Source organism: Myotis myotis, unplaced genomic scaffold (assembly GCF_014108235.1).
Source record: "Myotis myotis isolate mMyoMyo1 unplaced genomic scaffold, mMyoMyo1.p scaffold_m19_p_27, whole genome shotgun sequence".
NCBI lineage: Eukaryota > Metazoa > Chordata > Mammalia > Chiroptera > Vespertilionidae > Myotis > Myotis myotis.
Window position 1 is genome coordinate 145,856 of NW_023416332.1, and position 13,481 is coordinate 159,336.

A 13,481-nucleotide genomic window follows, 5' to 3' on the forward strand; every position below is an offset into this window, starting at 1 on the left:
GAGCAGGCACATAGCCCCCCCCACACACACACACACACACACACTCACACACACACTCACCCCCAAAACCAGACACCTGTATGCCTCACGCGGGCTCTTGCGCGGGGACAGATGCGAGCGCGCACAGCCAGCACGCGGGCTGCTCACCCCGCTCAGCCCCGGCGGGTGCGCCAGCCCCTGGGTCTGTTCCAAGTCGGAGCCTCTCACATGAGGCCCAATGTGTCATTTCCAAACAGAAGGAATAGAGCTCCTTCGCAGCGGGGGGAGGAGCAGGGCTGGGGGTGGGTGGTGGGCGCGTGGGCACGTGCAGGGGGCAGAGCGCGGGTGAGGGAAGGAGGCATGTGAATCCGTGCTCCGGGCAGGTGCGGGCGGGCTGGGGGCTGGGGGGCTGGGGGGGAAGGAGCCCCAGGAAACAGAGTGTGCCTTTGTGAGGGTGTGTGTGTGCCGCCGAGCCTGTGTGCTATGGGTGTGGGTGTTTGTCTCCCTGCATCCGCCTTCTCTCCCGCTCTGGACTTTTAGCCTTTCTGGGCTCCTCGTCCTCATGTCCTACCCCCGCCGGCTCGGGGCTCAAAGTGGGGGCCCTGGTGGAGGAGGGGGGCGCGCTCCAGGACCCAGTCCAACCCCAGACGTTGCCTGAGGCTTCCCTCCAGCTCCCCTCCCTTCCTTTCCTCCCTCCCTCTCTCTCTCTTCCTCCCCCCCCCCCCCCAGGGCTGGCGTGCCAGGGGGTGGGACATGCCGATCACTGGCTGCGCCTCCGGCTGCCAGCACAGGACGCAGCTCCCCCCGAGCCAGGTGTTTGGGTCCCTGGAGACACCGCCGGCCCCTGGAGGCAGTGGCGTGGAGGACCCCGCAGACCCCCTGCAGCCCATGGTGAGTACATCTGGGAGGTGCGGGAGGGGCTCCAGCAAGGTGGGGCCTGGAGAAGCGGGGTCCTGGGTTCCAGGTGGGGACCGGAGCACAGGGAAATGTGGGTGGACCCCAGAGAGAGGAGGGGGCCAGGGAGGGGTCTAGAGACCAGGGACTCGCAGCATTGGACACTGGCTGCCCCAGAGACCCTGTCCCCTGGCTTTGAGTGGACACACCTGGTGTTTTTCTGGGGTTCAACTGGCAGAGGAGATGGAGACCCCCTTAGGGAACTGGACCTGGAGCCCAGAAGGGATCAGGCTGCCGTGTCGCAGGCACAGCCCCCAGAACCCCAGGAACAGAGTGGGACAGGCAGGAGGGCAGGGGGCAGCCCTTGTCATCAGCGCCCTGTGGGAGGTTGAGCCCCCCAATTGGGGTGCCAGTCCCAGAACCCCTCCTCTCCTCCCTCAGGGAATTCTGAATCCCACCACCCCACCCACCTTCAGCCCCTCCACGATGGACTGAACCAGGCTGCTGGCCAGATGGACAAGCTGGATGCCAAGGTGGGTGTTAGGCCAGAAGCCAGCCGGAGACCAGGCCAAAAGCCCCGGGGCTCTCCCGGGACAAATGGGCACATGGATGGCCACGCGGCAGGGAACATGGTGCCGACATGTGCAGGCGCCCAGAGAGCACTCCCCCTGGTCAGTCCTGGGCTTCCTCAGGGCGGGTGGCAGCGCCGTGCCCAGGTAATGCACGGACACCACTGGGCACCGGTGCCAGGCACCCTCCCAGGACCCCCAGATCCACACGTGGGGATGGGCTGGGTACCCTCCCAGGACCCCCAGATCCACACGTGGGGATGGGCTGGGGGCCAGGAGCACTGGTTGTTACCAAGTTGCAGCTCCTGGCGGCCGCTGGGGAGGGAGGTCAGCTGGTACCGGGTCTGAGGCTGCTCAGGTGTATTGGTGCCAGTGGACAAGGGTCCACCTCTTCCCGCAAAGCACACCTGCAGCTCCACCGGACTGACCGGGCCCTGGCCAGCAGCCGGAAGGAGTGGGTGTCCCCTGCAGCCGCGCAGCGTCCTGTCCCTGGGTCACCAGCTGCTCACTGAGCTGTCAGATGAGAGCTACTGCTCGCCCGCCCCCCGCCCCACCTCAGCCACTAGGCAGTGCGATCCAGGAGGAGGGGTGGGGGAGGAGATGGCAAATTGGGGCCGCAGCAGATGTGACCCCTGCCTCCCTCGCTGGCTGGGCCTGGGGGTCTGAGAGCTGAAGCCCGAAGCTCAGAGAGGACTCCAGAGTGTCAGGAAGGCGTTAGGCAGAGGTCACGACAGGCCTGGAAAGGAGCCTCCCATTGTACAGGAGGAGAGACTGAGGCCGAGACAGGGGAAGGGACATGCTCATGGTCACGGAAGGGATATTTAGGGGCCCACGCTCCTGCCCTCGGCACAACACTTCGGGCTGCCTGAGCGGGATGGCGGGGTTGGGGAGCTTTGGGGAGCGGCGAGCTCTGGGAGGCGGGAGCTCGGGCTCTGCGGGTGGCGGGTGGGGAGAGGTGGGTGAATATCTCCCTGGGTTTCTGCTCGCTGTGATGCCATGGTGATGCCTAGAAGGGTGGGGGAGGGAGGGAGGGAGAGAGAGGAAAGGAAGTGGGGAGAGGAGCAGGAGCAGGAAGAGCAGGGGGCGCGGGGAGAGGAGGATGAGGGCCCAGCCTGCTAACGCCAGGCCCTGGTGAAGGTCCCCCCACAGCGAGGGGACCTGGGGGGTCCTAGGGCCGGGCTCCTCTGGGCTCAGCAGTGCACGAGGAGCATTAACTGCCGGCTGCTGCACTGGGTGGGGGGGTGCCCCTTCCAGGGGAGACTGTTGACCCTGAAAATGTGATCAGTTGGATCTGCTTATGCCTGGTCCCCGAGGCCGGCATTGGGGTGGAAGTTTTGTGCACCTTTGATGGGTCAAGAGCTACCTTCAGAGAAAAGTCTGCCCAGGGGGAGGCGGGGGGGGGGGGAAGGGGGGGACGGGGCACTCTGACTCGGGTTAAGGCCCCATCAGAAGAGCCCCCACCCCCACCCGCACCTCGTACCTCCTTCTCCCCAAACTGCCCCTTCTCTCCAGTCGGGGCTGCAGGCTCCCAGGCCCAGAATCCCAAGATGGCTTCATGCCTCCTTCCTGAACCTTTTGCCAGCACCCCCTCATTCTCGGACCCCCCTCTCCACTCCTTGGCCAGTGGAAAGATTCCGGAGACCCGGTGTTCAGGAATCCCTTCCCCGGTGATCGGCGATCTCTCCCGGCCTCCCCCCCCCCACCCCCCCCGGCTCTCTCCCCTCCCCCTGCCTCTCACCATCCAGATCCCCAGCCCCCAGGGATCTGTCCAGGGCGCTGGCGGTCAATAGCCTGGCTGGCCCTGCTAGAGGCTCTGACCTCATCCCTTAACTCTTTGAGTCCAGGATGGCTTTTTCCTCCCTTGACATGGACAGAGGCCACGCATGCCCACGCCTGTCTTACCCCCCACCCGCTTCCCGCAGCAGGTGAAGCAGGGTTCCCTCTGTCCAGTCCTGGCCCCCAGGTGAGGATGCCCGCGGCTGTTCTCCTCCTGTGCTCTCGAGCCAGCCCCGCAGGGCCTCGCCCAGGGGACAGGGACCTGGCAGGTGAGGACATACAGGCCTGGAGGGAACAGAGGGACCACACTCAGGAGCTGGTTCTGCCCCCTGCAGGCTCGTCCTCATGCCCCGGCCCGGAGCCAGGCAGGACGACGCCGCGTACACACTCATGTATTTGTTCCACGGATGTTTATTGAGCAACTACTGTGTGCCAAGCACAGGTTCAAAGCCGTGAACGAGGCAGACACAGCCCCTCCCCTGCCTGTCAGAGAACTGCAGCTGCACCTCCCCCTTCCCACCCCACTGTCATCATACATCACACAGACAGACCACAGGCACTGTCGCGCGCACACACAAGCCAGATCCTAAAGGAGGCTGACCCCTCCCCGGTGACTGATTCACCCCGGGGCTTGGCCAAGCTTGGCCAGATGGACAAGGAGGCTGCTGAACCCCCTATCTCCACAGAGCAGGGTTTTTTTTTTAAATATATTTTTGTTGATTTCAGAGAGAAAGGAAGAGGGAGCGAGAGATAGAAACATCCGTGATGAGAGAGAATCATGGATCGGCTGCCTCCTGCACACCCCACACTAGGGATTGAGCCCGAAACCCAAGCATATCCCCTGACCAGGAATCGAACCGTGACCTCCTGGTTCATAGGTGGACGCTCAGCCCCTGAGCCACACCGGCCGGCCCCACAGAGCAGTTTAGAATAGAGATTGAAGAGGCCCGCCTCAGAGGGGCTGCGGCATCCAGATCCTGGTGGCATTGCTGGCAAACTCTCTGGACAGTCCTTCAGGTCACTAGCCTCAGCTGCCCCTTAGCAACTCGAGGAAAATAGGACCTACTTTGCAAGGAGTTATAACAGGCCGAGTAGAGCATGCGGACAGCGCTTACGGCCACGTCTGGTATGTTGTAAGCTGTAAATACCAGCTGCTGTAATAATATTAAGGAGATTATGTAAAGCTCCCAACAACCTTCATCGGGAGGCCGCGCCCTGGACGGCAAAGCCCCTCCCCGCCTCCTTGTCCCCCAGACGTGACACCCTCGGAGGATGAGTCCCTGCCCACCCCTTCTGACTCTTACTCAGCAATGCCGCCCTCACACTCACTCATCACGTAGAAGGGTCCCCGGGTCGGAGCGGGGCCTTGCCCAGGTCACACAGCGAGACGAGAGCAGAGATGGGGCTGAAAGCGAGGCAGAGGCAGTGCCCAGGACGTCTCCCCCAGCCCCCTGCATCCCCATGGACTAACTCCGCCCCCAGGGATGTTTCACAGAACAGGGGAGGCTAACAGGCCTCCAGCCTCCCCCTTTCACCGGATGGCGGACTTTAAGCCCCTCCTCCGCAGAGGTTCTGGGGCTGCTGGACCCTGGCACCTGGCTCAGCCCGGGGCTCCATCCCCAGCGGAACTAGCCACAGTCGCAGAGCCTCCTGGTCCCTCCACAACCATCATCTCGCTGACCTTCGTGGCCTTGAACAGGCAGAGGGCTGTCCCCGTCAAGGTTAAGGAGACCCGCCCAAGGGCACACAGCAGGGACCAGGGACCGGAGCAGGCTTCCAGGAGCTTGTCCTGAGCACATCACCGTCCCAACGAGGTCTGGGGAGGACCCGCTTCTGGGATTAGAGGACCGGACAGGCCGTGGACAGCTGCTCAGAGCTGCATCCCGGAGCTCAGAAGCCCCGGGGGCTGGCAAGGATCAGGGTTCGGTTCCCCGGAACCTCTACTGTCCTCCCTCCCAGGCGGGCGGCCTTTGTCCTCACAGCTGATAGGCAGGCTGAGCGGGAGGATGCAGACCTTGGAGCCCCAGGTGGGGGAAGGGGGGTGCAGAGTCCCATCTCCCGCTTCCTGTGAGACATCAGGGAGCCCCTTAGCCCCCCACCCAGTGTCTTCATCTACAACGCAGAGCTAAGAACCCCCCACTGGGGTGTCCTGTGGATTAAGGGAAAGAGTATCACACATCAGGGGCCTGCATGCAGGAGGCGATTAATTATGGCGGTTATCAGTATGAAAATGAGGAAGTGGGAAGGGACTCCGGCCCCCTCGCCTCCAAGGACCACTCCTTCTCTCAGAGGCTTTTTGAAATCCATCAAAGCCCTCGCTAGCCCCCACAGGAGCCTGGCGGTACTGACGGGCATGGTTGCCATGCTCCCACCGCGGGGAGATGCCAGTCCAGCCCCGGCTGAGAGAACATGTGAGCCGTCGGCCTCTGCAGCCTCGCCTGGGGACTTCGGTCCTTTCTGCTCAGTGTCTTGAGATGTCAGTTTCAAGCTCCTGTACAGTCCTCCCCAGATGCCAGGCTGGTCCCGCTCCCCTGCCGTGGCTCCCTCGCCATGCACGCAAGCAGTGTGGGGCCCAGAGACGGCTGTGCCTGGGGCCTGCCCGGGAAGGGCCAGGGCCAGAGGGGACGGGCATGCATGGAACGAGGCGTCAGGAAGAGTAACAGGCCTTTAGCTGAGCGGCATTTCAGAGCCAGGCACTTCGGATGCCATCGTCCCCATCGGCGGGGGGACGCAGGACAGCCGGAAAGCAGGGGCTGCGTGATTGCGGGCAATCACACGGCTGGGAAGGGTCGGCTTTGAGATTCAGAGCCAGGAATGCTGGAATTGGGGTGAGGCAATGAGGCCCTCGTCCCAGCATACAATTTAAGAGGGGCACACAGCAAACCCTCCGTAATCAGGATAAACACTATGGTAATGTAATATGTCTAGAGACCAAGTAGCAAACTACCCTCCTGAACACAGGTGACTATCCACGGGTGGCAGGCCATCTGCTTTTGTCAAGTTTCGTCGGAACCAGGGCCAGGATTAGGGCAAGGCGTGACGGCGGGGTGTGTGTGCAAGGGCAGGGTTGGATCCTGTCTTTGTTCAAAACTGTGTTTATTACGGACGTTTTGCATTGTTTTCCATTTTTAAATATTGCATTGAACTGTCATCTGCTTGATTGCTGAGTCCTGAGGCACTTCCTTGAGTGTCGCACCCAAGGCGAGGGCCGCCCTTGCCTCCCCCTGATCTTGTCCTGCTGAGGTGTGAGGCGCGGGTCAGTGGCGGGCGCAGCGCCTGGCTCATCGGAGGAGGCGCTGCGGCCGGGGAGGCGCAGCCGCGGGCCAGCAGCTCCGCTTCTAACAGGGCCTTTCGGGGCTGAGCCCAGGTCGCCGCTGGGGCTACGGAGCTGCTCAGAGGCACCTGGGAGTTGGGGGCAGCAGCACCCAATCTAAGAGCCAGGAGACCTCGGGCGACCCGGTGCCTTCTTCCCCCTTTTCTCTGGGCCTCGGTTGCTCCATTTGCGCAACGGGCATTGCACAGCACTGAGCTCAGACCGGAGGGACAAGCGGCGAGCAGGGCACCTGTCCAGGGCGGTGCCCACCAGCTGCCTCGCCGGGAAGCCCATCAGGCACATCCGGTCCCAGCCTCCCACCCAGCGCCTGACTTTGGTTAAGGACGGAGGATGCAACGAGACTCGGTAAGTGAAATAAATACCATTTCAATGTAACACTTCAAAAATTCACCGTGGCAAACCCCGGCCCCCAGGCCGAGCGTCCGTTTTTTAAAAGTTTCACTGGAACCAACTGCTTGGGCTCAAACCCTGGTTCCGACCCTCCTGGTGTGTCTTGTGCAAATTCTCCGGCTGTTCTCAGCCTCAGTTTCCTCATCTGTAAAAGGGAGAGAAGAGCCATGCCTTGGTCACCGGTTCCCCGCTGCGATGACCAGCAGCAAGGCACGTGCGAGACCGGCACTCGGGGCGCTAGGTCACAGCCACGATCACTGTGGCTCCTGCGGGCTGTTGTCCGAGTTGGTTTTTGAGTAGAAACCCTCCGTCAGGAAGCAGACGGGCCCAGGCGGCAGGGCGCCCTCGCGCGGCGGGTGCCGGGGCCGTGGCACCAAGTGTGCCAGGCCTGTTCTGGGCGCGTCACGCCTCTCGCCCCCCTGAGCCTCACAGCCACGCCTGGATTTGTTAGCCAGGAGCTATTGCCCCCGTTTTCCAGTTGAGGAAACCAAGGCACACAGCAGTCGTGTCGCCAGCAGAGCTCACACCCCCAGTTAGCGGAGCAGCCAGGATTCCCAGGCAGACAGCGTCTGGGTCCCGCGCCCAGGGCGTTCAACGCGCCCCCGCGTGCGCCCCGGTCCGGACACACGGACAGCACAGTCCTTCTTGCTCAGGGCCACGCTCTGAGCTCTCCTCACGGAGAGTGGCTCACACACACCTCGAGCCGTGGAGGTTCCCGTGGTCGCACGCTACCACCGCCACTCACCCCGTGGCCACCGTCACGCGGCGACCCTGTCACGGGCACCGCTCTCCAGTCTCTGTCACGGACCGGGCTCCAGGCATGCCAGGGCTGGGCGGGCCCTTGCCCAGAATCTCTCCCTTGGCATGTTTTCAGCGATACAGCCCCTCACGCCACGGCTGCCAGTAGGAGGAGCCCCCGGTGTCCTCGATGGCCAGGTGGACACCTGAGGCCAGAACGGAAAGGGAGCCGCCGAAACAGAGCGTGGCCGCGGCTGGGCTGCGGGGCGTCCTGCCTGGCCAGGGGGTTGCTAAGTGCCCATCCTGGGTTTTTCCTTTCCCTACACTTGTGCCTGGGCTGGACTCCAGGGTCAAGAAAAATCTGGGGGATCCTGGCTGGGTAGCTCAGTTGGTTAGACCCGTGGTCGGCAAACTGCGGCTCGCGAGCCACATGCGGCTCTTTGGCCCCTTGAGTGTGGCTCTTCCTAAGCCTTAGGAGTACCCTAATTAAGTTAATAACAATGTACCTACCTATATAGTTTAAGTTTAAAAAATCTGGCTCTCAAAAGAAATTTCAATCGTTGTACTGTTGATATTTGGCTCTGTTGACTAATGAGTTTGCCGACCACTGGGTTAAACCATCATCCCGAAACCCAAGGCTGCAGGTTCGATCCCCAGTCAGGTCACATCGGTACGAGAATCAAGCAATGGATGCATAAGTACATGGAACAACAAATTGATGTTTCTCTCTCCCTCTCTCCCCCTTCCTCCCTCTCTCTCTCTCTCTCTCTCTCTCTCTCAAATCAATAAATAACCCTAAAAAACAATTTTTTTAAAGAGAGAAATCTGGAAGATCTTCTTGTTCCCCTTGCGGCCCCCATTCAGCTGGAGCCAGGAACAGAGTGGGGAGGTGGGGGGGCCGCCCACACCCCGTCTGGGGCCAGACCCCGTGTATCTGGGAGCTGAGTCCCTTGCCCTGCTGCCTACTTTATGGCAGATCTTCTGCCACGGGGCGAGTGTCCAGGCCCAGCTCAGCTTCCCTGCTGCCCTCCGCAAGGGTCTGACGCAGCGCCAAACACCTCTCTCTCTCCCTCCCCCCCCCCCCCCGGCCCCACTGCACAGATACACATTCACACAGGCCCCTCTGCTCCCATCTCTCCCCTTATCTTCTCGGGAGCCCTCCCCTGCCTTCTCTTGTCTCCTTACTTGATGGAATTATCCCCCTGGAGCTCCACGTGCTCAAAGAGAGAGAGAGAGAGAGAGGAGTGGGTTCTGATCCCCCGCCAGGGTCGGCCTGGCCGCCACGGCTGCCTGGGTGGCCTGCGGGTCCTAAGAGACCTTCCCCCCAGATGCGCAGCCGTGAAATTGGGTAATCCAGTGAAGTGCTGAGCACTGTGTCTGGTGCGCAGTAACTGCTCAGTAAATGGGAGCTTTGATCAAATTTAGAGAAATGCTTTGAAATTTGGCCGTGCTGTCTACCAGAGCGAGTCTCCTGCGCCTGAATTAGCGGCAGTTTCCCAGCGAGGAGAACACTGAGGCTCCGCGCCTGAGCGGGGAGGGGGGGGTGGGCGGGGGGGGGGCTGAGCGGGAATGAAGACTCGCATCCCTGGATTCCAAAGCCACCCCCACCCCCAGCGGCGGGCAGACCCCTTCATTATGTGTTATAATGACCGTGTGTGTGTGTGTGTGTGTGTGTGTGTGTGTGTGTGTGTGGCCGCCAAGGCAGGAAGGGCCCAGCCCGCCTGGGAGGGTGCCGGGGGCGCTGTCTGGCCTGAAGTTCTGGGAGGGTGGGGCTGGTTCCTCGCGCCCCCCCCACTCCAGGCGGTGGACGGTGTCCAGCCCCCCAACCGAAGCCCATGTCCTCTCTTCCCAGGTGATGACCTCCCCCTGAGGAAGCCCCGCCGTGAGACCAGAGGAAGGGGCCGCCCCCTCGGCCCCACCCGCCGCCATGAACACCTCGGCCCCACCCGCCGTCAGCCCCAACATCACCGTCCTGGCACCAGGAAAGGGTCCCTGGCAAGTGGCCTTCATCGGCATCACCACGGGCCTCCTGTCCCTGGCCACCGTGACGGGCAACTTGCTGGTGCTCATCTCCTTCAAGGTCAACACAGAGCTCAAGACCGTCAACAACTACTTCCTGCTCAGCCTGGCCTGCGCCGACCTCATCATCGGCACCTTCTCCATGAACCTCTACACCACGTACCTGCTGATGGGCCGCTGGGTCCTCGGCACGCTGGCCTGCGACCTCTGGCTGGCCCTGGACTACGTGGCCAGCAACGCCTCGGTCATGAACCTGCTGCTCATCAGCTTCGACCGCTACTTCTCCGTGACCCGGCCCCTGAGCTACCGCGCCAAGCGCACGCCGCGCAGGGCGGTGCTGATGATCGGCCTGGCCTGGACGGTGTCCTTCGTGCTCTGGGCGCCGGCCATCCTCTTCTGGCAGTACCTGGTGGGCGAGCGGACGGTGCTGGCCGGGCAGTGCTACATCCAGTTCCTCTCCCAGCCCATCATCACCTTCGGCACCGCCATGGCCGCCTTCTACCTCCCGGTCACGGTCATGTGCACGCTCTACTGGCGCATCTACCGGGAGACGGAGAACCGGGCCCGGGAGCTGGCGGCCCTGCAGGGCTCCGAGACGCCAGGCAAGGGCGGCGGCAGCAGCAGCAGCTCGGAGCGGTCCCAGCCGGGGGCTGAGGGCGCGGCGGACACCCCCCCGGGGCGCTGCTGCGGCTGCTGCCGGGCCCCCAAGCTGCTGCAGGCCTACAGCTGGAAGGAGGAGGAGGAGGAGGACGAAGGCTCCATGGAGTCCCTCACGTCCTCGGAGGGTGAGGAGCCGGGCCCCGAGGTGGCGATCAAGATGCCCATGGTGGACCCCGAGGCGCCGGCCCCTGCCAAGCAGCCCCCCCGGAGCTCCCCGAACACGGTCAAGAGGCCGACGCGGAAGGGCCGGGAGCGCACGGGCAAGAGCCAGAAGCCACGCGGGAAGGACCAGCTGGCCAAGCGGAAGACCTTCTCGCTGGTCAAGGAGAAGAAGGCGGCGCGGACCCTGAGCGCCATCCTGCTGGCCTTCATCCTCACCTGGACGCCGTACAACATCATGGTGCTGGTGTCCACCTTCTGCAAGGACTGCGTCCCCGGGACGCTGTGGGAGCTGGGCTACTGGCTCTGCTACGTCAACAGCACCGTCAACCCCATGTGCTACGCGCTCTGCAACAAGGCCTTCCGGGACACCTTCCGCCTGCTGCTGCTCTGCCGCTGGGACAAGCGGCGCTGGCGCAAGATCCCCAAGCGCCCCGGCTCCGTGCACCGCACCCCCTCCCACCAGTGCTGATGGCCCCGCCCTCGCCCTCCACCCCGGTCCCGGGGGGCACCCGGTCGAGCTGGCAGCAGGGGCCGTGACCTCAGGCCCCGGGCCCTGCTCTGTCCTCACAGGCTCCCCAGGCCCCTAGGTCACCTTCCTGGACAGCCAGAGAGACCCTGCCAACTCCACTCTGCCATTCCCAGGCAGGGAGCGACCCGGGGAACTGGTTTTTCTGTCCCCTGCCGGGTGGGAACGGGCTCTCCACCAGGAAGAAGGCAGGAGGAGGATCCGGCCCTTGGATTCCTTGTTTGCATTTAGGCAGGAAGTCTACCAGGAGCCAGCAGGGCGAGCCAGCAGAGAGGTTTACCACGCAGTCAGCCCCGGCCCCTTGGCTGGCCTGGATGGCGGTGGCGAATGGCGCCCTCTGTGGCCACCGCGGGGAACTGGCACCGAACACTGAGAGAAAAGCTTGGCTCTTAGGGACCAGCCCCTGGCCCTTCCGCAGGCACAGCCCACTCTGCTGGGCTCTGGGCTCACTTTCCAGAACGCCCAGCCTCCCTCCCAGTGTCCGCAGAGCGACCCTGTGGGGTCCCCCTCCAGGCAGATGTCCAAGCATCAGCAGGACAGTGGCACCAGAGGGGACCAGCTTGGCTAGTCGCACGGCAAGTCCCACGGCAGCAGCAGGGCCCACGCCAGGTGTCCTGGTGTCCCATTGGGTCATTTCCTGGGGAGTGAGGGCAGGGTGCCTGCTGTCCAGCCTCACGCCTATACCCCCGCCCCAGAGGAACCCTCAGTCCCTCCTGGCTCCCAGCCGCCACCTGGGTAGGTCTGCTCCGTGCAGATCTAGCCAGGCCTCCTGCATGCTGCCTGCCTGCAGCCCGCCCCACACAGGCCCGGCCCAGCCAACAGGGCGTCTCCTGTGAGCCCCCCAGTCCCGCCCATGCATGGCCTCCCAGCCACCCTCATCTCCAGGCCCAGCCTGGCCCCAAATATCCTTTCCTTCCATCTCAGCAAGTGCTGAGTCTGAATAAAGCCTCGTAACCCACGAATGCTGAGGTCCTTCCTCCCTGTGTGGGACCCAGGACCTGGTCTTGGTCCAGGGCAGGATGGGGGGCGGGGGAGGGGGAGTAAGTACCGTGGGATGTGCACGGCTGCCCTGACGGTGCCCCCCAAAGGGCAGCACTGAGAGGCTGGACCTATGGATACACCTGTGGGCCCCGCACCCAGGCCCCAGCTCAGGTGAGGAGGGCTGCCTGGGCAGACCTGGCTCCTGGCAGTGGGAAGGCTGAGGAGGCTGGCCCTGCCCGCAGGCCCGCGCACTCTGTCAACTTTGCCATCTGCAGCTCCTCGGGGGCCCTGTCATACCCGGCGAGGACACACTGCCCCCAACCCCCATCACAGACGGGGAGCCACAGGCCAGTGACCCAGGAGAGCCGTTCAGGGTCACCCCACAAAGCAACACCAGGCCTCCAGGCAGCAGCACTTCCAGGAGACCGCCCCGAAGGCCGGTGACGCCCGAGGACGCAGAACTCTCGAAGCTGTTACACTCGCGGTTATAGTTTCTTAGGTGAAAGGACACAAATTAAAGCCACGGCGCAGAGTCCAGTGAGGCCGGGGCAGTTTCCAGGGCGTCCTGGGCAGCACCGGCCTCCCCAGCAACGGTGTGGCGACACGCAGGGGGGCGGGAGCTCCCAGGCAGGCCTTTCCCTGCAGGCTGCCTCGGCCCCCAGCCCCTCCAGAGGCTAAACCGCACGGCGTGGCCCGGGAGCCCGTGACCCCACGGCCCGCAGAGCCCAGCCGGGGTGGCTGGAGGCCCGCAGGTGGGCTCAGCGGGCAGGGCGCTCAGGGTGTAGGCGCGCGCTCCGGCCGGCAGGGCCACGCCGTTTGGAACGTGCGGGCTGGGTGGCCAGACCTGCAGGCGGCTCCTCGGCGCACAGTGGGACGGTCTAAGCCGGCACGTGGGTCGGGAATGGGGCCGGCACTGGCCCTTGTCCCAGGCACAGGTCCTGCTGCCTGCGCCCCCTCCCCACCGCCTGAGGCAAGTGTCATCTTCAGTGTCCTCGCCCCTGGGAGGAGCTAGAAGACGAGGGGGGCCTGGGGAGAGCACCCCACGGGCTCCATGTCAGTCACCGCAGGACCAGGCTCTCCCAGGTGAAGGCCAGGAACGAGTCTCATGTCAGACACACACCTTTCCACACGCCTCCAGCCGAGGCTCTAAGGGGTCCAGAGTCCCACCCCCAACCCTGACCTCACCCTCACCCCGGCCCAGGGAGGAGACAGCAGGGGGAAGGAGTATGGGGAGCAAGCCTGGTGCAGGGGTTGGGGGGGGGACGGGGCGCAGGCTGCTTCCCAGAGACATGCCTGTGCCCCGCAAGCCTCTGAGGCCAGAGCCCTCCCGGTCCAGCCGCTGCGGGAGCTGCAGGAGGCAGCTGAGCCGGACGTGCACCAGTTCACCCCCAACGCTGCACCCCTCCCACCCCGAGGAGCCCTTCTTGGCCCCAGAGATAAGGGCCCTTTCGTG

The 13,481-nt window shown here is 63.8% G+C and overlaps 1 protein-coding gene across 3 annotated transcripts; it reads left to right on the plus strand.

The window, feature by feature from the left end:
• The first annotated feature begins 310 nt into the window (after nt 1–310).
• Nucleotides 311–12,050, plus strand: CHRM1 (cholinergic receptor muscarinic 1). Of its 3 annotated transcripts, XM_036295862.1 has the most exons (5): nt 311–362; nt 709–870; nt 1,315–1,406; nt 6,741–6,897; nt 9,533–12,049. In XM_036295862.1, exon 5 carries the CDS (start codon nt 9,608–9,610, stop codon nt 10,988–10,990), a length of 1,383 nt encoding a protein of 460 aa, XP_036151755.1. In that variant the 5' UTR covers nt 311–362; nt 709–870; nt 1,315–1,406; nt 6,741–6,897; nt 9,533–9,607; the 3' UTR covers nt 10,991–12,049. The 3 variants fall into 3 exon arrangements, with proteins under 3 accessions (XP_036151755.1, XP_036151757.1, XP_036151756.1); XM_036295864.1 differs by lacking the exon at nt 6,741–6,897 and having other exon boundaries at nt 9,533–12,050; XM_036295863.1 differs by lacking the exons at nt 311–362; nt 709–870; nt 1,315–1,406 and having other exon boundaries at nt 4,039–6,897.
• The last annotated feature ends 1,431 nt before the right edge of the window (nt 12,051–13,481 follow it).